The 21554-nt window shown below is 37.5% G+C and overlaps 1 protein-coding gene across 1 annotated transcript in view; it reads left to right on the top strand.

The window, feature by feature from the left end:
* VSTM2A (V-set and transmembrane domain containing 2A) overlaps positions 1 to 21110 on the top strand; it is a 24508-nt gene extending 3398 nt beyond the window's left edge. Inside the window, exons 3-5 of the mRNA XM_085300999.1 lie at positions 94 to 144; positions 3590 to 3926; positions 21022 to 21110. Of these exons, the coding sequence (XP_085157125.1) occupies positions 94 to 144; positions 3590 to 3926; positions 21022 to 21110 (477 nt within the window). The remainder of the gene's footprint in view (positions 1 to 93; positions 145 to 3589; positions 3927 to 21021) is intronic.
* The last annotated feature ends 444 nt before the right edge of the window (positions 21111 to 21554 follow it).

A 21554-nucleotide genomic window follows, 5' to 3' on the forward strand; every position in this document is an offset into this window, starting at 1 on the left:
GCCGTGCCGCGCCGTGCCGTGCCGCTCCCCGCCCGACGGCCCGGGCTCCGCGGCGGCTCCGCGGCGACCCACGGCCGTCTCCTCTCCCCGCAGGTGGAGCTCTTGCCCGAGCGGGACTTGGACAGCGACGGCACCAAGATAAGTGTAAGTGTCCCCACTACCAGCACCACCACCACCCGCGGGGAGCCGCGGCCGCGCCGCGCGGCAGAGCGTCGCCGCAGCCTTCTTGGGCCGCCGGAGAAGGACGGGGAGGGCGAGAAAGAGAGGAGCCCTCTTCTTGCCTGCAGCCGCGACCTCCTCGGGGCAGGCAGCCCAGGGGTGCAGCGAGGCTGCCCCCCATCCCTGCCTCCTCTTTGCATATGCTTTACGAACACTGAAATGCTGAAAGCCCACTGCCCCTCCCTCCCCCCGCTGCCCCACCCGGAGGAGCGGGTGGCAGGATAGTCCTTGCCCACAGAGCCTGCACCTCTGGGGATCCCAGAGGATGGAGGCATCAGCAAGCAGAATAAAGCCTGCAGGGTGAGCTTGCGGGTCCTCCACCAACCAGAGCCATCCTTCTAGCTCTTGTCTCCATTTACCCTGGGCAACTGCTGAGTCTGCCTGAGCCTTCCAAAGTTGGTCTTAAGGCTGAGATTAGGCTTTAAAGCTGCACTTCATTTCAGTGTGGTGGAGAGCTACTTAAATAGGTGTTTTCATCACTTCACGCCCACTGGTAGAAAGAAACCCTTTCTGTAGGTTGAAAAATCTTTGGACAAGACCACKCTGTTGGGAGTAATCTCTGTTCTTCGCTAAGGACTCTCCTGAGGAAAATGGGCTTCTGATACCAGAGTTAACTATCTGCCATTTGGAGACCAAACCAAAACATCTTCTCMAAGTTGTAAGCAACATTGTTCCAGCCCTTGTCCAGGGAAAGGAGACAAGGGCCTTCTCCCCTTGCAGATCCATAACCCAAGCCAGGCAAAGCAACAGCCCCAACATCAGAAGAGCTCAGACCCTGCTCCCTCAGCATCCCAAGAAACATATGGAAGTGGGGTCGTGGTGTAATGTTCACTGCAGCGGAAACAGATACGTAACAGACACTGCAGACCGAGCATTTTCTATAGCTCTACAGGGTTTTTTTCCTGCAGACACAATCCCTCAGGAAATGTCTTTCAGTAATATCTAAGGCTTTAACTATCAGCAAAGCTTAAAATAGCGACAGATACAAGCATTTTAATACCTCACTCCTCTCTTCGATGCCTACAAAAAATTAATCAAGTAATTAAAAATAGGTCTAAGTGCAGTTAGGTATAGCTGAAGGGCATTTATAAATTAAAATAGATGCATRTTATAATCAGAATTATACATATTTTGACCACACTAATACTTCCCATGATACTACTCACCCTACATCACAAACCGTTTGCGTCATGGACCACATCTCCAGCTACATTTGCAGAYCACCTTACAAAGGAGGACCAGATTTGGCCTTTGGAAAAAAATCCACTAGGCACACTGCTAGCAGCAAATTTATTCTTTATCAGTGCTAGCTCATTCAAAATTCCCATAGCAATCCATAAGATCTTTGATACAGTATGGGCTGTAAAGCTTGTCCCATCTTTCAAGTTAAAAATCTCTCTTTCTCTCATTATATTTGCTRATTATTCATGATGGGGCATTTATAGTGTTCCCATAAGCTCATGTAAGACACATTATATTTGCAATAAAAAAGTCAACATTAGGTTGACAGTCTAAATATAATTTCTGTAAAAGTAGCCTTTTTTCTTGGAGGCATACAAAGAATCTCTGTTAATATTAATGGTAATTATCTTCATGAAGAGGAGAATAAGCTTTTAAGTGMATTTGGTAAATTCTTATCAAGAAATGATGAAATATGGGAATTGGATTTTTAAACTGTGCTGAAATACACCACATCTATTGCTTTTAAATGATAATTAGTTATAAATTTAAACCATGCTTATATGCTGTCTGCAATCATTTTTGAATTTTAAATGYAGACCCCCAAACAAATTCTGCTGAGTGCTGTGCAATACTGCTAACTTTCCAGATAAACGTATGGGGCAAATGAAGGTAGAATATGACCTACAGAWCTCTTTCCATTCAGATGGCTCATATATAACTTCTTTAATCCTCTTGCTTGAGTATAAGCTGTTCAGTAGAGATCTATTATTATTGAATATAGTTTAAATAACTATCCAGTACTTTCTARGTAATTAATATTGCATATGTTATGCCTGAAAGCATGCCATCCATATTTTCAACTCAGTATGCCAAGTATAAATTCAGGGCTGGAAATAACACTATAGGTTGTAAAGTCTATCCACTACCTTAGAGAGTAATATATTCACAAATATTGCTCTTTAATTTATCAAGCAGGCAGAATAACTGCTTTGCCAACATTGGTGACTATAGTGTGCCAAGCTACCAGAAGCAATGTGTTGAATAATCATCAATAACATGCACCTAGTTTCAGTGTAACAGTTCTCCATTTTTGTGATCTGCCATATATCCATTACTCTGATGTTTCCTCACTGCCTGTCAYTTATAAAATACAAAGTAACTTTTGCATCTACATTTACACAATGGTGGAATTAAAGCAGATTCTAGAGTTCTTCAAAACTTCAGCTTTCTGTCCCACTGAGTCCCCTTGCACTGGCTTCCTGTGAGGCAAGAGATATTAATCTAGATACAAAGACAATTAATTAAATATAAATTCCCTAAAGTAATCAACACACAGAAAGGAATCTGTTACCTTCCCTAATGTCTCTTAATACCTATCAGACATTTCTGGATGCATAATTTACTCATGTGTGTTTTAATTATGCGAGACAAAAATATGTTACATTACCCTCAGATATTAAAAGCAACTAAAGATAAATCAGGAGTCTGATTTTAGCTGACAACTTTTAAAATGATCTTGGATATGAGTTGCTTTGTATTCTCAAATCATAGAAATGATACACGACTTCTAATAAGTACACACTTATATAAATGAGATGAAAGGAACTACCTTACCCAAGATGTCTTGTTGTAGTTAACAAACAAAAAATACCAAATGTTCGGATACACCTGAAGGAGACAAATTGACTGATAAATATGCAATTTTAATACAGTGAGGAGTACAAGCTAATCTAATAAATTGTTAAAGAAGTTTAAATATTGGCAAACATCTCGAAGTTGTTAATACAGTGGTTCAAAAGCTGAATTATTCAATAAAGCAAAACTAACTGGAAAGGTTTAACTGAAGAAATGCATAGATACTAAGTTTATATAAGAGCGCTCATTAAAAATGTTCAYGATCTTAAGCAATTAATTGGAATGAGCAAGGTAGTTTGGGTTGTTTGTCTGAGGCCAATTGACATTTCAGACCGTACCATCTGAACAGTTTGGGAAAGAAGACATCAAATATCCTTATAGAAGCGAATAGTCAAACCTATCCCTGACGTAACTTCCCTGCAGTAAGCATAATCACACCACTGATTAATTTGGCATTTGGTCTTCTCTGGATAGGYTCTACATCAGTAGAGTCTTCCCAGAGAAAGAATTATAATAGCTGATATCTTGTTTTTTGTTCTTGGAAAATTTGCAGACAGTGAAAGTACAAGGGAATGACATCTCCCACAAGCTGCAGATTTCAAAAGTGAGAAAAAAGGATGAAGGCTTGTATGAGTGCAGGGTGACAGATGCCAACTACGGAGACCTTCAGGAATACAAGGCCCAGGCATTTCTCAAAGTCAATGCTAACAGCCACTCTCGGCGAATGCAAGCCTTTGAGGCATCTCCAATGTGGTTGCAAGACATGAAACCTCGCAAAAACATCTCAGCAGTTGTTCCAAGTAGCATCCACAACTCTGCCAATCAGCGTGTGCGTGCCACCTCCAGCCCTGAAGCAGCAGCCAAAATCCCCAAACAAAGTCCACAATCAGGTATGGTAAAGCATTTTGAGCATTTCATTTGATTGCTTACCAGCATGTAAAAGGAGGATAATTCAACAAGATAAACAGGAGCTATGACTAGGAAGATTGTGATGCTCATTTATTCCTCCTCCTTCCTGGCCCAGTCCTTCCTGGCATCTCTTTACCTCCTAAGAGACAAAAAATAAGCTTTTGAGTAAAAGAAACAAAAAAAAAAAAAAAAATTAAATTCTTGTATGTGGCACTCATCGCATCTGGCTTTATCCATCTAAGGTTGGGTCTTTAATCTAAATTTAGCGTTCCCTGTAATCAGTAGAGAGAGAGGGGCATGTCAAGTGAATGATTCATCCATTTTAAGACGGCTGTGCGTGATAAATGAAACGAAACACCCATCAGGTAATGTCTCTTCCCAGATTAATTTAGTTCAGTCACCTAACTTTTATACCTGTAACATTAGATTAAATGAACCTACTTTTAGTATCAGTCCTATCTTCAAAAGGAATTGGACTTCTAAATGCCTAAGCAGACCACAGATATGCACTTTTTTAAGGGGTTTTCAACAATTTTTTCTCTTATGTAGGCTTTAGGAAGAGTTTCACAGAGAATGCACATTTTTCATCTTTAGTGGTGTGACCATACATTTTGAATCAAGTGCTAAAATGGCAATGCCTCAACTGTTTGCCGCAAAGAAATAGACTACTACACCTGTGTTTGGAAAATTTCATAGATCATTGTATAAATGACCTATATTGCTTATCTTTGCATTTGCTACCTCGATAGAGTAAATTCTACAGTTATGCAAAGGTACATGGATCTACAGGAGGTGAGACTGTTCACCACTGTATGATGGCAGTAGTGAGATGGACAGGATAAAGAAATTACACACTTTGTAAATGATCAAAATTTTTCTGGAAAATAAGTTGTGCAAGTTAAAGCATTTCYGGGTTATTTCTGTTTATACCAAAGTCCCATCTTAGCAAGATAGGTAGTCATTGCCTAGCTTAAAACACATAGTGAAACCTAACACAGTTTGTTCTGATTCTTCATTTTTTATGCTGGCAAATGCCATGTCACCAAAACTAAAATTGGRAATACAAAAAATTCTTAGTATACTTATTGTTAAATCCCTTTGTGTCTTACAGGTAAATTAAAAAAAATAAATTTGTTGCTAATATATTCCATTTACAGACTGGAACAATCTGATCATTCATATGAAAATTATTGTTATTGCTATTATAAAAAATGATGCACAAATTATCACCATTTTACCTCTGTATATGTTAAGATCTTTTTATTCGAATTATTATCTAAAACTTGCATTTAGTTCTCTTTCCCTGAAATGGGGCCAGTTTATTTTTTAGCTCTTCTGAAAAATGTTTGAGCTGTCTGTTAGAGGAAGGGAAGTGTTCCAATTGATTTAAAATAATCATTTTACAATCACTGTCCTTTCACAGAAACATATAAAGCTCTTATTTTCCATTTGACTCATACATAGACTTGCCCATAAAAATGAAAACTGCTTTCTGGTTAGTTCTATGTGAAATCAGTTAAACYAGTCACAAGCTTGAGAACAAGTAGAGATTACACTGAACTGGGGCCAAAGTGTGCATACACCAGCTAATCCATTAAATCACTTGGATATATAATTGAATTTATAATATTGTTTACGCCTTTGGTCCAACCTATGTCTTGCCTGATTATTGGGCATTTGTTATTTGTGAATTAGTGGGTTATAACATGGAAAAGTCTCTTTAAAGATCATAAAAGACTTCATCTCCATTTTTCACCCAAGCAAAGATTACAGTAAATCAAGTACAGACAAACCCAATCATAAAGAATTTAAAAATTAAATGTATTAAAACACAGTTTATTTCGTTTGTTTGCTGATGGAACACAAATTAATGCTGCATCCACCAGAGCTGAAACACACCTGCTGAAGAAACAAAGATTATACCAGGAAAGCACACGAGGTTTAATTCCAGTTTAACAGTCACTTGCTACACAGTAATTACTGGTGATATTTTTCTTGAGGAATAGTGTAACTTTTGAGAACAAAGACTTATTTTTTCTTTTCTTGAGAAAAACCTAGGTCTGATTTTCCGGCTGTAGTCTGATTTTGATTTTACCTCCATTTCACACTCAGTCTACACAGATAAAACTACCCACAGAAGTACAGGGCAGTGGTGGTGGTGGTGGTGGGTTGGGTTTAGCTCTAAGTAACYTTGAGGAGCAGTTTCAACTAAAGAAGGAGACGCATCAGTTATGAGACATCAGAAAAGCAGAGAGGAGATTGCAAAGATAGGCAGGAATGCTATGAGTAATTTTTTGTCAGATGATATCTAATCAAGGCACCTTCCTTATATTTTCAAAGGGAAATCCCTTTCTTCTTAAACACTGTGCAAACTATACTTGCATGCATGAGACTGCTATGTGATTACATTACATGCAAGAAACATATCCATCCAACCTAGAACACAGAAACAGGGTTTAATACAAAATTAGCATTATTACCTAGATGTTTGTGTTTGAAAGACATAATGAGTGACTATAATGTGTTTATTCACGGTGAGCAATACATTGACTTCAGCAATACTGTTTGAAGAGAGAAGTAGTATTAACCATAGGTAACTATGTCAAATATCTGCCAACATTAGAGAGAGAGTGTACAGTTACTGGCAGGCAATAAATTTTCCTGCCATGTTCACAGATTATTACAAAATATTTTTTACAGCAGAGGGAAACATGACACTGAGAAACTATTGCAGCATTCAGCTGTTTCTGAAGAACTCAGCTACAAAGATATGTATATTGATGATATGAATATTTTATCCTCAAAAGTTATATTTGGAAGGTAGGTAACACTATTAATCTAGTCCATGCTGAAGCATTCTGCAGAATTCTGCATAATTCCAGTTATGTTATCAATACCTTTTTATTAGGCAGCTCTAGAAAAGCAGTTGACAGTCACTGCCATTTTGAAGCATCAGCATTTGCAAACTGAACAGCTATTTCTGCCATTCTCTCACTCAAAAGGGAGAATATTTATGATAACTGTCAAGGGGCTACACAGCCAAGGTTTGCAAATTAACGGAATATGAGGTCCATTTTGTGCAACTCTGAAAAAAATGAGTATCAAAAAGCCCCATGTATTATCATGAGAGTAATGGAGATTCAATAAAGAAAGAAAAAAAGATAAATATCTCCCCCAAATAGTCTTTAGATAATGAGAAGCTTTAAAGGTCTACTTCAAATTCAGAGAAGTCAGGAAAGCAAAAGTCAGAGCTAACACACCTTGACCCTTCCATTTCATATTCATGGGCTGCAGTAAATGAAGTAAGCCCTCACGGCATAACAGGAATCTGAATAATATGACAGGATAATCTGCATATATTCAGAAAATGTCGTATGTAGGTGGAGTGATAGACTTTTTTTTTTCCTGCATAATTCATAACAACATATCTTAGTCCAAAGGTAAAAGCACGGAGTTACCATAGGGTCCTGTAACTCTAGGCAATGTTTCAATTAACTGGGGTCTAAGTGCCAAAATGAATTCAGTTCAGGTGAATGTGCATGTCCCCCAAACTCCTCCTGCTCYGCCAAGGCTCTGATAAAGCATTCAAAACCATCAGTTGCTTTCCAGACTCAGGCAGATCAGGCTCAGAGAAGTCAAGAGGGAATTGCTGCAAACGAGGAAGTGACGTGAGGCCCAATTTCTGACGCCTTACACACAGATTTCTAGCAACCTTTTGTTCCTTCCTGAAGCAACAAATTCAACCATTGACCTAACTACACGCCGAAACTGTTCCTCTAATGATGGCAGAGTTGCAGCAAGTGACTTGAAAAGCAGCATGAAGGAGAAGAAGGTCTTTACTCTCCAGAACAATCTGGATTCTTGGAAGCATAAACCACATCAACAACCTGATCACCAAGCATGAATGCAAAAGAAGAGGACAAAAATGTATTTCTTGAGTCTGCTGATACTGATAAACAAATGAAATTCCTTCCAGCCTTTATTTTATCTATAGAATTCAGGATTTCATTATTCTCAACCTACTACAAGTACATTTTTTATGTCCAATTTGGAATGTTCTCAGATATATATCAATTTCTTTCTTTCTTTTTTTTTTTTTTTTCTTTTTTGGTACATCTATTAAAGCCAAGGCACAAGAAGTTCTGGAGGCTCTAACCTCCACCAAGGGGACAGCCGACATTACCATTTACTTCACTAAGAGAAAGATTGGTTTTTGAAACTACATTTTCAGAAGCTGAGTGCCCACAAGGATAGGAGGCACCAACTGTCACTGCAATTGCTGCACTGCAAAAAGCCAAGTGTCCGTTTAAGACTCYATGAAAGCAAAAGCAAAATGAGTGTTGTCCTTCCTGTTCTAACTCCTACTCAGCAGCAGTTCTCAGAAATTCTTGTAAAAAGATGATTCAAAGAATATTCCATTTTACACCTGTATACATTACAATCTTTATTTCTTATCTGAAACTTGACTTTACTTCTCTTTTCCTGAAACGGATCAACTCCTTTTTATTTTTTAGCTCCTCTGATACAATGCAATAAATTATAACCACATTAATTCATGTAGCCATATTAGCCAGTTAGTTGTTGACCTTAAAGCTGTAAGGATCTTCTGAGAAGTGCTACTCTACTCCAAATAACTTGACTGGCAAAACAAGGAGGTCATAACTGGTGCTAAAAACATTTTTTAGGTCAYGATTTCCAAAGGAGAATAAACTTGCCAATACCTCAGGTTTCTTTCAAAAAACATACTTAATTTCTTTCATGCATATACTTAATGATAGAAACAAATGTATACATTTAAATTCCCACTTCTAGTACTTAGTTCAACTGAATTTAGTAATAAAATAAGCACTTGCAGTGGAGCTGGAGTTCTGTCATCACAAGTTAAGAACAGAATCCATAAATCATGCAAGATGGTATCTACTGTTTTTTATCCCCTTTTTTGTAGCAATCCCTTACTGGCATTGCCCTTCACTGATATTACAGAATTGTTAAATTTCTCTTCCTCTCATAAAAACAAATTCAGAAACTGAGAGGAGGAAGCACTCCCCAAATGATATGTGTGCATTTCTGTTGTTCTAAGAATTTGAGCAACTGTTCGATCCCACGTGCTCAGGCCAAAATGAGCTCTGGGCATGCTTAGTTTCAAAGATATTCTCCTTGAAATCAGAGAGACTATTTGCATTCTTAACTGTGCCCATGGTTAAGCACAAAAGCTGAACTCTAGAAGAAAATGATGGTCTTCTAACATTTGTTGAGACAGTCATGGATTCTGACCTCCACAAATGCATAYAGGGCATCTTCGCTGTATAATCCATACCTCTGGTGCTTGTAAAGAAACCTTCTTATCTTTAGAAAACCACAATCAAGGGTAAGAGGGAATTTCAGAAAGCAGGTTAGGCACATCAGAACCAGTCTACTAATGGAAAGGTGATTCCCTGGCAGATTTCCTTTTTTATTAGACAGACACAACCTGGACTGCTGCTGAACAGCTGCTTTTTTCAAATAACGTACAGATTCTGTGTATGAAAACATGGAAAACTGTCTTTGGATGCTGCACCAGATATCTAGCTCCCACGTAATCAATCCAGAAACAGTGAGGACAACAGCAAGAACTATATATTCAAAGTGAAAGAAACTTACCTCACCCTTTCTCCATCTACACTATTGTTTATCTACACACATGTATATTCAGATCTTTTCTATTCTGTTAGTATTCTTACCAATATATTTGGTTATTCATCTCCCCTTGCTATGTATGCACTTAACCTCATCTCTTCCTTTTCTTTTAGTTGTTTAAAGGTTAAAAGGTTCATACCTTTTAGAGTCACTTCATCTTCAGAACAAAACTGACAAATAAATTGTGGTAGAGGGCCCCACAGAAATCACTGAACAGAGGAATCACAGTTACAATGACATGATGTGCCTAATACAACTTTCTTTTGGTAATTAACCACTGGAAAGATCGCAGATGGGCCACATACTTAGAAAAGATGGAAAAGAAAAAAAGGAAGAGAAGAAAAAAAAAGCTGTTTACGAGCTGTTCCTCAGYTAACTCAAATTGCTGTACATTGCTGCACAATCAGGCAGCTTGCACTGGGTCATCAGAGATTGCAGCATATGCGACAGGGCCTGCTCTTGAAATAACTGAYGAGATTTCCTTGCTGCAGACTGAAACTCCTGTGTTACTTGATGCATATACAACGAAGCAGAGGACATTTTTGCTTGTTTCAGATAGGAGGCAGGAAGAAGCCTCCTGCCTATGGTGTATTACTTTCTTCCAAAAATCTTTCACATTTTAAAAGAATGGCTTGAATTATCTGCTGGTTGGAACGGATACAGCTCCACYGAAGCCAAAAGAATAGCATTTATTTACAATAGCAGAAAATTTGGCTCAAGCATGAGGATAAGAATGAATTCTCTCCCAACTCATAAAGTGAGGGTGAATCATAAGAAGAATCTAAGCTTTACCCAGCTCGTACCATCTGAGGAAGCTTAGAACAGCAAAGCTGTCTGCRAATAGAATGAAAGGAAGGGAAAAAAAAAACCCTACTATTTTCAACTCATTCAGATTCAGGGCTGGGGGATTGTTTTGTTCCTTTGTTTTTTGAGTGTGTTTTTTTCCTTTCATTTTGATGGACTTTCTTCTAGTGTTTCTCTTTGAAATCTCAGCCCAGACTAGCTAGAAAGCTCAATGCTCTTAGTATTTGCTTATTCTCTGAACAGGAATTTTTGATTTCACTAAATAATTCACAAGCTTTAGAGATATTCCAGGCATATAACCTTTTTTACATCTAGCGTAATAATAAATTAATCCTGCTTTCCTGATGCTAAAACTGGATGTCATTCTGAAGAACAGCTGATGATCTTTCCCTCGGCTTTGTGAAGACGAGACTCTGTCCCAGCTCCTACATTTTATCTTATCATAAGGAAGTTCATGTCATACTTTTTGGTGGTGCAATTTGCTATCCTGTTTGTTTATGGGTGTTGCAGTCTGATCCACCTCACTGAAATTTGTCCTCCACCCACTGATAAATGCTACTGTCTTGGAACAAAGCTGTCTAATGTACTGAAAATAATAAAAAAGATGAATGCTAACTGTCACAGCCACCATTTCCAGCCCTTCACACATAGGATCTGTTTGTTCATCAATAGCAACAAAAATGCAGACTGTAAATCACAACCTTGCTTCAGCTTCCAGTGATATTTCTACCGCTGTTATTCCCTCAGCTACCAGCGTTGCCAGTGACACTGAGGGAGGTTGCTGGCCACCAAATCACAGCCACCACAAAAGAGCCATATCTATTGACAAAATAAAGAAGGGGAAAGAGAATGAAACCCCTGTTATACATGACTATAGGGCTGTGGTGCTGTGGTGTACTCACTTTCTCCAATTCATCCTGTGAGACTGAATGAAGTGTTAAATGGATAAGGTATTTTGTCAAAAAATGAAAAAAAATATGAAGTCAAGAACTGGCTATCTCACAGAGAGCTAAACTTTCAGATGGTGCAAAACCCGTCAGTAAAATAATATTGATCGATTCTGCTGAAGAATATGGCTACACAGCATCGTGTCTGTCTGAAATTCTTACCTGACAAAATGACAGCTCAAATWTATTATTTAATCTTGTGTTTAATCCTTCATATGAATACATTATGCATTAATCAGCAACTGTCCTATACCCAAGGAGTATTTGAATAATGAAGAGCAACATTTCATGACTATGATTGCTCCTACATCTCAGAATTTGGAAGAAAACGGTAAAAAAAAAAATCTGAAATAAAAGAAAAATTCAAAAATTCAGAAGATGAAGAAGATGAAATTAATACAGGATTCAGCACAATTTCTTCAAGCTTCCTTCTAAAAATCCATAATTTTTGAACAAGTGCACAGTAGTTGTAGTGGTGATAGCAAGTTGCACGTCTTTATTTGTATCACAGTAAAAGCAAGGCTGAAGGTTATGACTTGTGAACCTTTAAGTTAGCGCCTACAGTTTAAGACATTGCTGCTCTGAAGTCTTTGCCTTGCCCTGGGTCAGTCAAAGAAGGCTGGGGGAAGCAAACGGGTGCCAACTCCTCAGTTGTTCCAGTTCACAGTCTTGAGTATTAATTAAGTTAGACGTTAAACTAAAACATCGTGTTGTTTAATGAAACCGATGTAGAGGTGGCACACGTTTGCCTCTGTCACTCCTACCATGGGGGGTCTAGTTTCCAGAAGAGGGGGAGGTAGAAAGATGGAGGCACTCTCCTCTTAAACTGCTCCAGCTAAAACCATTAAGAGCGCATGAGTCACAGCCCCTGGACTGAGGTATGTGCTGTTAGGCAGAGGCATCCTTCTAATCTCTATAACAACCCCATTATCCATCAGGCAAACAAAGGATTAGAAGAACGGTCCCTGCCTCAAAACACTTACAATCCAGGAATCAGACTGAAGAAAACAGATTGATTAGTCAGATGGGTACAGATAAATGGGAGCTTAGCGGAATTCCATGAAAATAGCTCTTACTGGGAATGATATAAATAGAAGGAGATCAGGTCGACTGTATGTCAAACACAAGCCTAAACAGTGTCAGGTGTGAAAAGTGAGCAAAGGGATTGAATATCTCATGCTGAAATATTTATGAAGAATGATAATTTTCCTTCTGCTTGGGTTACAGTAAGCCTCTTTGTATATGTTTTTCTTGGTATGACAGTGCTGTTGATGATAGAGTAATATTAAGGGCCATCCTACTTAAGGCTTTTTGTAACAGATGAAAAGGCGAACAGGATGTGAAAAGCACTGGAGAAGCAAGAGATGAGTTCAATTATATTTTTCTTCAAATAAAACTTACTTCTTGTAAGTAATTTTAACGTATCTTTCAGAAATGGTACTGTTACCAGCTTTAGTGCAATGCTGAATATATGAAATATATATATTTATTTGTATTACAAAAATACTGAGCAATTTTTGGATGGAGCTACGTTTAGAAGAGAGGTACTAACAAAAAAAAAACAATTTAAGAAGAATTTTGCTTAACAGCATAAATTACCACCTTCATTCCAATTGGGGCACAACTACATACAAGTAAAGGGATGAGGATGGATTACCACAGGTCAGCCACAAAAGCTCACATTTACTTTAGAATCAGCCATTTCACACAGATAAACAGGAGTACACCAGTTTATTCATTTTTCTGTCATGCATTAAAAAAACGTCTAAGACATTTTATACCTATAGTTTTATGGTGTAGAACAAGGCAGAAAGGTGTTCAGTGTTGATAAGAGCAGCCATAAAATATGCTGCCAATGGTTCTCAAACAATAGGATTAACACCACCAATTAACCAAATTAGGCCTTGCATTTGTTTGAGCTTACCCCTCCTCTTCATTTTAACTGCTGCAATGGGCACTTCAGGTTGCTTCTCACACTAATTCAAATAGCTAACACTGGTGTTCCACAAATGTGCAGGCACCTCTGCTTGCATCTCCTTTCCCCAAAAGTACTCCCTCACTGAAATAGAAACAGCTGAAGTCAATGGATTACTTATATATGTGAAGAGACATTAAGTGTAAAATAATTACAGGTTGAAATACTAAACAGAGAGAATTAGCATATCCACTACAAGTGGCTGATGCCTGAACATTTGTGACTGAGAGCTACAAACAGAATGTCATTCTCTGAAGAATAATCAATAACGTTCTTGTCTCGAGACAAGAAAATCCACAAAATAGCAATGGAAATACTTATAGTCGTACAGGCACTGAACAGTTCAGAGACTTCAAGAATCTACTCCATGGCTGAAAGCATGAAATTAGAGGCAGCTGAGCACTAAAAAAAAAGGTTTAAGCTGCTAGAAGGAGGAACATGCTTCTAGATATATCTAAAGATGAAAACTGTGTGTCTTGGGTTCAAAAATCATTTTGACTCTGACACACTCCACGCTGTGTCACAGTTGCACATCAGAGGCAATTCATCTGCACCTCATTTCACCAAACACTTATCTAATCTAATGCTAATTTACTTCTCTCAACTTGTTTAAGACTCTCATGTGAAAAATGTTAAGGAAACTGAAATTTCAGAAACTGAATTTTTCATGGGATAATCTGTCCAGATTCCTAGACTCACTTTCAGGCCAAAACAACTTAGATTAGTTTCTGAGAAGCATTTGAAAAAAACTTAGGATAACTGCTAGAGAAAGTAAAACACCAAAACCAAAGTACTACTATGTCAATTTAATCCTCTGTTATTTATTAACGCAATTTAAATAAAGTTAAATATTAAAACAGAAGGAACCGCGTTAATGGGAATGGGAACTGTGAATTGCAGGATAAAGGAGATGAGAGAAAGACAATAAATAAAAATTAAACTACAGGTAAACTAAGGCAATTAGATTATCCAGTTCATTTTCCCAAAGCCATGTGTTTGAATTCAACAGCATATTTTTGGCTCTTCTCATCAGAAAAGTATGAAAATCTAGAAACATTGATGCATCTCCCACTTCAGCTAGATGTTTTAGGATTTCCACCCTCCCTTCTACCATTCCAAGCTAAAAGGATGACATGGTCAGTTTGTCTGACATAAAGGATTATTTTAGCTTCTTCACAGTGAATGCTGGGGCAGGGAGTGCAGAAGACTGGTGGCCCAAGTAGGAAGCCTGTTTGCAGTTACATAATGACAGATGAACAAGAACACTGCTTGAATATTAAAAAGAGAAGAGTGGCTCAGAGATATGTTATAGAGGTAGAACAAGACTTAAATATGGCCTTGGGCACGGGCTGAGGTAACGGAATATGTAGAAAACAGCCAGAATATAAAACCCCACTTCTGGTCACACTAGTGTACAGATAACTCTCTTTCTTTCTCTCTCCTCGGCATTGTGAAATTGCATAAGTCATTCAAAATTCCACTCATCTGCATTATCTGCTTTGGCTAAAAATTTTTTTCCTTCTTTTTCTCTTCGCACTTTTATCTACTGTCCTTTCATAGATTTATTGTGACTTTTTCTGGACCATTGCTTGAAATCAAATATCATTTTACTACACATTGCCTATGTTTGAAGTTTCCTCAGGTCCTTCTCACAAGTGTTTCCATCTTATTTTGCATATATTGCCTTAGGCATAGCTAGGAGCAAGTTAAAGGCTGTGACCAGCCCCAACCCAGAAAGAGCTCCAGGAGTTACAGTGACACTAACCTTTCACACAGGTCTGTCCTCTGCACAGAGCTTGGAGCACTGTTTTTTTCTTTCATGCTCTATTTGCCCAGGCGCCTTTCCCAGCGAAAGCTAGGGAATAACTAGGATTCCATTCTTCTTCCTCGCCAGCTCTTTTGGGCATCGCTAGCAAAAAGGAATACATAGCAGACAAGCAGAGCTACACATTGGACACAAAGTCTGAGTAAACTTCACAGCAACTCAATATATAGTCTAGTCTAAGTTTCTATCAATTTATCTACTGCTTCAGCTGCTCTTGCAAAACATTAAAATAATTAGAAATTTTGACTATTTTATGTGGCATGCACAATAAATTTATTTGCCCTCTGTGGTACACTCACCCAAGACAGTGATGAGCAGTTTGCCCTGTTTAAGGCTGATAGAAGTCTGATAGAAGTGTACAGCCAGTGGAGAACGACAGACTGGAAGCCTCAGTTAAAATACCTACATTAGAAGGCTTGAATATGATATCCACTTCTCCCCCTTTATTGTTTATTTCCCCAAGATTTAACAGAAATGATTGGTCCTTAACATAGGTATTAGAAGCAACTCCTCTGAGGAGGAAAAGGGGGACCTATACTTATTAAAGGAAAATTTTCTTTCCGAATGTGTGTACATATTCTAGCTGTATAGAAGAGGTATATGCAATTATGACTTCCACAATTCAGAAGAATGTTAAATAAAGATAACAATTGGTAGGCCAGACAGAAAAAATGTATTTATTTCAAACCTGTGTGAGGTATATTCAGATCAAATTTGAAATAAAAACAACCCTACTTGTTTTCACCTATCTTTACAGACTCAAACCTGCAAAGGCCTTTCAACAAATCTGATTCTTTAATTTCCCCAACAAAATTACAGCAATATTTCATGATCTTTTACTTATTTTACATGGAAATCATGCAAAATTATGATTCCTTGTGGTTTTAACTGGGCTTGACAATACGGCTATTTCAAGTCTAACACTAAGGAGCAAAACTGACTGTTGCAGAACAGCAAGCCAGGCACTTGAAAGGTGGAAGAAAATGTCAGCATAAGTAAGTTCTGAAAAGCAAAACTGCCAAATTTGTCATACCTCTGTGATTTCAGAAATCAATAATATAATGAAATTACTTAGTATTCAGCACAAGCACAGAAAGAACCCCTTCACCTGAGGTATATTTAGAGATTGTTCAGCATCATGCAATACATACAGAGAATCCAGGATGGACTGTAGTGTGACTAGCTGTATTTTTCCTATAATGGTCAGCACAAACCCAGGACTCTGCTCTGACATTAGTTTTTTCTTGTGATCACTGGCTTAGTATTTAAAGGGAACACAAGGATACCCTCACTAAACTTACACAATGAATAAAATATTAAAGCAGTGCTGTACATTTCACAAATTCACTCTGTAGGATAATAGACTATTCASCTCAAGCAAAACTTTAAGAATGCAGTATTCATGGTTTAATAGCTCTGATAGGTATTGAGAATCAGTGCAGTAGCCTATCCAGATATCAGCAAGCCCAAGGTATGCAAAATATGCTAGACCCTTGGAGATGCAAACTGCTTGCTAACCAACATGCGTACGCATGTAAGGTTCTCTCACAAATAGCACGTTCAAAAACTGTATGACCTAAAGCAGCTGCTCAGTTTATAAGCTGCTGTTTTGTCCATTCATGAAAAATGAATGGGCAAAACCACAAAACCAGCATTAGCTTTTCTCTTCTTGCCTCCCCAAACCCCACGTATTTTTATACAAATTTTCTCTGATAAGTACTTTAGTGGAAGCAAGGAATGATAATCATGCAGGCATCCTAACTAGCTTTTTGATCACCTCCATTATAGATTTACTTAAAATTTACAGCTTCTGCTGATACGCAATATTTTATACTGAGACACTACAAAATTAATCTCATTAACAGAATAAAATTTATGTTTAGCCATTAGGTGAATACAGTAAAGAAATCTGGCTCAGCATTTGTAGCATAGATTATTTTATTATTTCAAGCAATAAGACCATAAGACCACAATTATTTATTGCTATTGTTTTCTTTTCTTAGCTCTCCTGGCATTTAAGTAAACCCCAATTTGAATAAATCACAGTTTCAAAGAGTTTAATGGCAGGAACTATTACACAGGAACTGTTACACAGAAACTTCTCTCACGTTCACATACCTTTTGCAAAGCAAAAAGGAAAGAGAATAAACATTTCACCAACATTTGCCGTTTTTGATGCATGTCAGTGATAGGAACAAAAACCAACACATGGGCATTCACCTCGTCTCTTCTCACAGCAAGAATTTAACTAGATCCCAGTGGCTGAAGGGCCACAGTGAGAATCCCTGACCCACACAAGAGGTAGAGTTTGACGAATAATGTTGAAATGATATATGCATATACACTACCATTCTTCTTCTAGGTTACTGCCTTCGAGGATAGCACAATTATAGTCCRGCTTTGTTCAGTACTCTTGACCTGCAATAAAATCTCTCTTAACTCTCACTACGTTAATTAGGAAATAATGTTAGAAATGACAGAGAAATGAATAATCGATTTAGCAAATCCACAGCCACATCGGCAGTTTTGTACTTACATCACTGTGCTCACAGTTCCAGTGATACTATTCAASTTCTGGTCAGAACTGCACAGCAAAAGCAAATCTGCATAAAAATTCTGAATTCGGATACTCTGTATTTTGGAGATATTTGGATTTGAATTCTGATCAGAAATCTGCCTCTGGTTTTCGTGTAGAAAAAAATTAAAATAAGTTTCTCTTTTAAACACTCTGTGATTTCTGGGGAAATCTAGATTTGCAGTCAAAATGGAAATTGCTCACCTATTTCTCTTAGCTGATCCTTTATTAAGACGGAAACCAGAATAGTAGAAGATGAACAAATACAGACAGAGCAGCAAAAATCTAAAATAGCTACTTTGGGTAGCCAGCTTGAGGTAGCATAGTTTTACTATATTATTGTTCTACATTTGCAGCTTTTCAAAAACTAAAGAGAAATCTGAGTTCATGAGAGTACAACAAAAAATCTTTCATGCATCTGGAAAAAAAGCAAACCTGAGTATACTTAAACTCTTACTGTATTTCATAAAGCACCACTGAAAAGATAAGAGTGCACCTAATAGTCATACTTGTTGCATACCAATTTTATTGAGGATGAGGTATTACTAAAAACGCGTCAGTCTGGGTTAGATAGCATTTTGCAAACTAAACTATTTAAAAGCAGTAAACAAGGCCCTGAAATGGCATTAGGATACACTACTCAGTTCCTGAGACTATGTAAAGCACAGTGCACACYGTAATATCTAAAGCCATTTCCAACAATCCTAACAGCCTCTTTCTTCACTGAGAGGCTGAAACCGTTTTAGCAGTCCTTCCCCCAACTTTTCTCATGCGTTCCCTATTGCTTCAACTTGCACTTACTGTATATATACTGACCTAAATTCCTTTCAAGATAAAGACAAACTCACTGATTACAGAAAAGCATGCRTGTACAACATGTGACATGACTGGAAGGAGATGGGGATTTATACAATGATTGAATGACATAGAAAAAAAAGTTAGCATGTGTATGCAATRTGTGACCCCTATCTTTGGTGCCCACGGATTTTTGAAGAAAGCAAAACAAAACAAATCCCAAAGAATGCTTTGCCTGCAAATATTATGGTTCAACTTTTTTTCCACTGTGAAACCGTTTAGGTCAAATCTGTTTTGTATCATACTGTTTCTCTTCCACATATCACAGCTTTCAAATTCCTAAATTACAATGTCATTAATTGTTAAAAAAAGCTATTTTAAAAAATATCCATGAGATTCTTGTATTTATCCTTATTTGTATTCTGTATATTTCATTCAGAGGAAATGCATCTCTGAGGAGCTCTTAAGAGAAATACACTGCTCAAGATTATTTTATTTGATTGAGAAGATATTTAAGCAGAAATAAGAAGAATAAAAGTAATTTAATACAGCATAAAGTAATCTAACACTAAAAAAGGTCCTAAGTTCTGTCAGGGGAAGAAAAACATTTATAAAGATCTGCCAAACGACAGATTTTTATGTCTTATATAGAAGAGAGAATAAAGCCATGCCATGATAAAATTGAAAACAGAAATTAAATTTGATCTGTGGGCTCAAACACAGAAATACTACCTGTATAAGAACAACCCACCAGAAGAAGTCTCAGCAAATTTGCATGTGTGCTTGTTTGAAGGCTCAATTTCCTAACACCTGTGCTTTGAGAAGCCCAGAAAACTACTGTAGCTTAGTACGGGCTGGCTAGCACTACTGGACGGGCAAGAGAAAACCGGGCTTCTGTCCCATCCACATTTAGAAGGAMCTGTGCACACAGTTCCCTCAGGCTTCTTTGAAAAGCTCGGTCGTGTCTTTAAGACACGGTTCTACTCAAAAGTTAATATTCATACAGAAATTCAGCTCACACATGGATAATTGAAATATAACTGTTACCTCTGAAGCTCTTGGGTGTGTTACAGAGGACTAAGAGTCTCTCATAGACTCTATATATTATATATGCAATGTCTCACACTATGTATTTACAAAAGGAAGCAGTATTCAGAGAGCTAGGATTTAGTTTAATCCCCTTTCTGAAGGGGAAAACTTACAAAAGACAGGAATTGAAATACTTCTTGCTACACTGATAAACATAGTTAGCAGATAGAGAAGAATATTTTACTGATAAATGTCTGAAAACTCAAAGCAAAATGAGCATTTGCCTTGAGTTCTTTTTGCTTTCATTATGATGAGAAGATACACAAACTTTTGTGGGCTGCAATAGAATTCAGCATTCAATTTAATATTATGTTCTTCAGAAAAGTAACTTAAACATGATTGATAGATTTTTAAAAAATAATCAGTTATTAAAAATCCAGACTGTTATTGACAGTGTATAACAACATTGTTCTGTTACAGATTTGACTTCTATAACCATCAATAATACTCATTCTATTCAAATATACCACATAGTCATAACATCTATTAATCATGCATTAACCTGGTATAATTAGAGTTTTTATTTATGGCATAACCAAATTCAGTTTACAGTTTTCACCTTAAATAATATGTTTCAAGTTCTGAATGTAACTCTTTATGCTATAGGGAGTTATCAAGCACTAAGACTTGGTATGTAAGACATCTAAATACTCATGTCTTTGGTGTGCTAACATTTCAATTTCATTAGCTTAGTTCTGAATGTTTTTATTCTGATAACATACTTCAAATATAATGCCGTGTTTTGAGAAATAATGATATACACTATTGCTTTCATAGGTTTCTAGAACGAAAAAAAAAAAATCTGGGAAAATGCAATTTCTCAAAAATAAATACAGTTCCAACCTTTTGGCATTCTGTTTCCCCTTGTGAATAGCACAGCTGCTTTCCAGCATCTCCTCTGTTGTCCAAGGAAATACTAGGTAGCCACTAGACGGCTTGTTTGTTAGCAGCCACTGATGTCCCTGCCYGCTTCTAGAAATATTTTTGTAAAGAATGCTTTGAGGTGGAAGGTGTTTGTTCCTCTTGGTATGTGGTTTCTGGGCTACAGTGTTCAAAAAAGACAAGAAACAAAAGCAAAGCAATACAGACAAACCTCCCTGGGACTGAAATACTTTGTGTTGTCATTTGCAGTGCATGCCAAGACATTCATGGGCACCAGAGCCAACCTGGCGAGCTAATTAATTTATAAATGTATGTGTTTAAAACAGCCTTATAAGGAGCATTGGAAATCTGCAAGATGAGCGAATATCTTATAACTTCTTCCGCAGGTGCGAGGATAGCTACAAGCCATGGACTTTCTGTCCTGCTTCTTGTTTGTGGCTTTGTGAAGGGTGCTTTGCTTTAATCTAAAAGTGCTGACTTTTTCCAATATCACTTTCTCTTCTTAAAGCAAAGAGCAAATCGCCTGTAAAATCCACGGAGCGGACAGCAAAGTTGACCCTAACCTCCAACCACCACTCTGCACCCAATGTACTCTAAATCTCTACACAAGGAGCACCTTCTTCAGGAAGTACAAACAAAAATACTAAATAAATAAATAAATAAATATTATAAAAAGAAGAGGATACCACACATTTTCTTGATAGATCTTATTTTCTTTGGCGTATCACTGATCTTTTCTTTGAAGAGAACTGGTGTGATGTAATAGGACATTTTGTAACAGCAAGACTTAGTTTCCTTTTCTTTTGGCAAATAGAAGCCTCATATCCTTGACTTCTCAGGGGTTGGCCTGCGAGTCATCAGTATTATAAAATTAACCATGGATGACATTTAGTTTCCTATGCTGAAAGAATCATTCCAGCCAGGAAGCAGACAGAGGCCAAATAATGAAACAAAACGTAATGAATCAACATCAACCCTGATTAAACACCTCACAAACTTTGCCAAAAAGTTTTTTTTTTTTTTTTTTTTTTTTTTTTTTTT

Source organism: Rhea americana, unplaced genomic scaffold (genome assembly GCF_003343005.1).
Source record: "Rhea americana isolate MKP2758 unplaced genomic scaffold, rheAme1 scaffold_170, whole genome shotgun sequence".
In the NCBI taxonomy this organism is placed as follows: Eukaryota; Metazoa; Chordata; class Aves; order Rheiformes; family Rheidae; genus Rhea; species Rhea americana.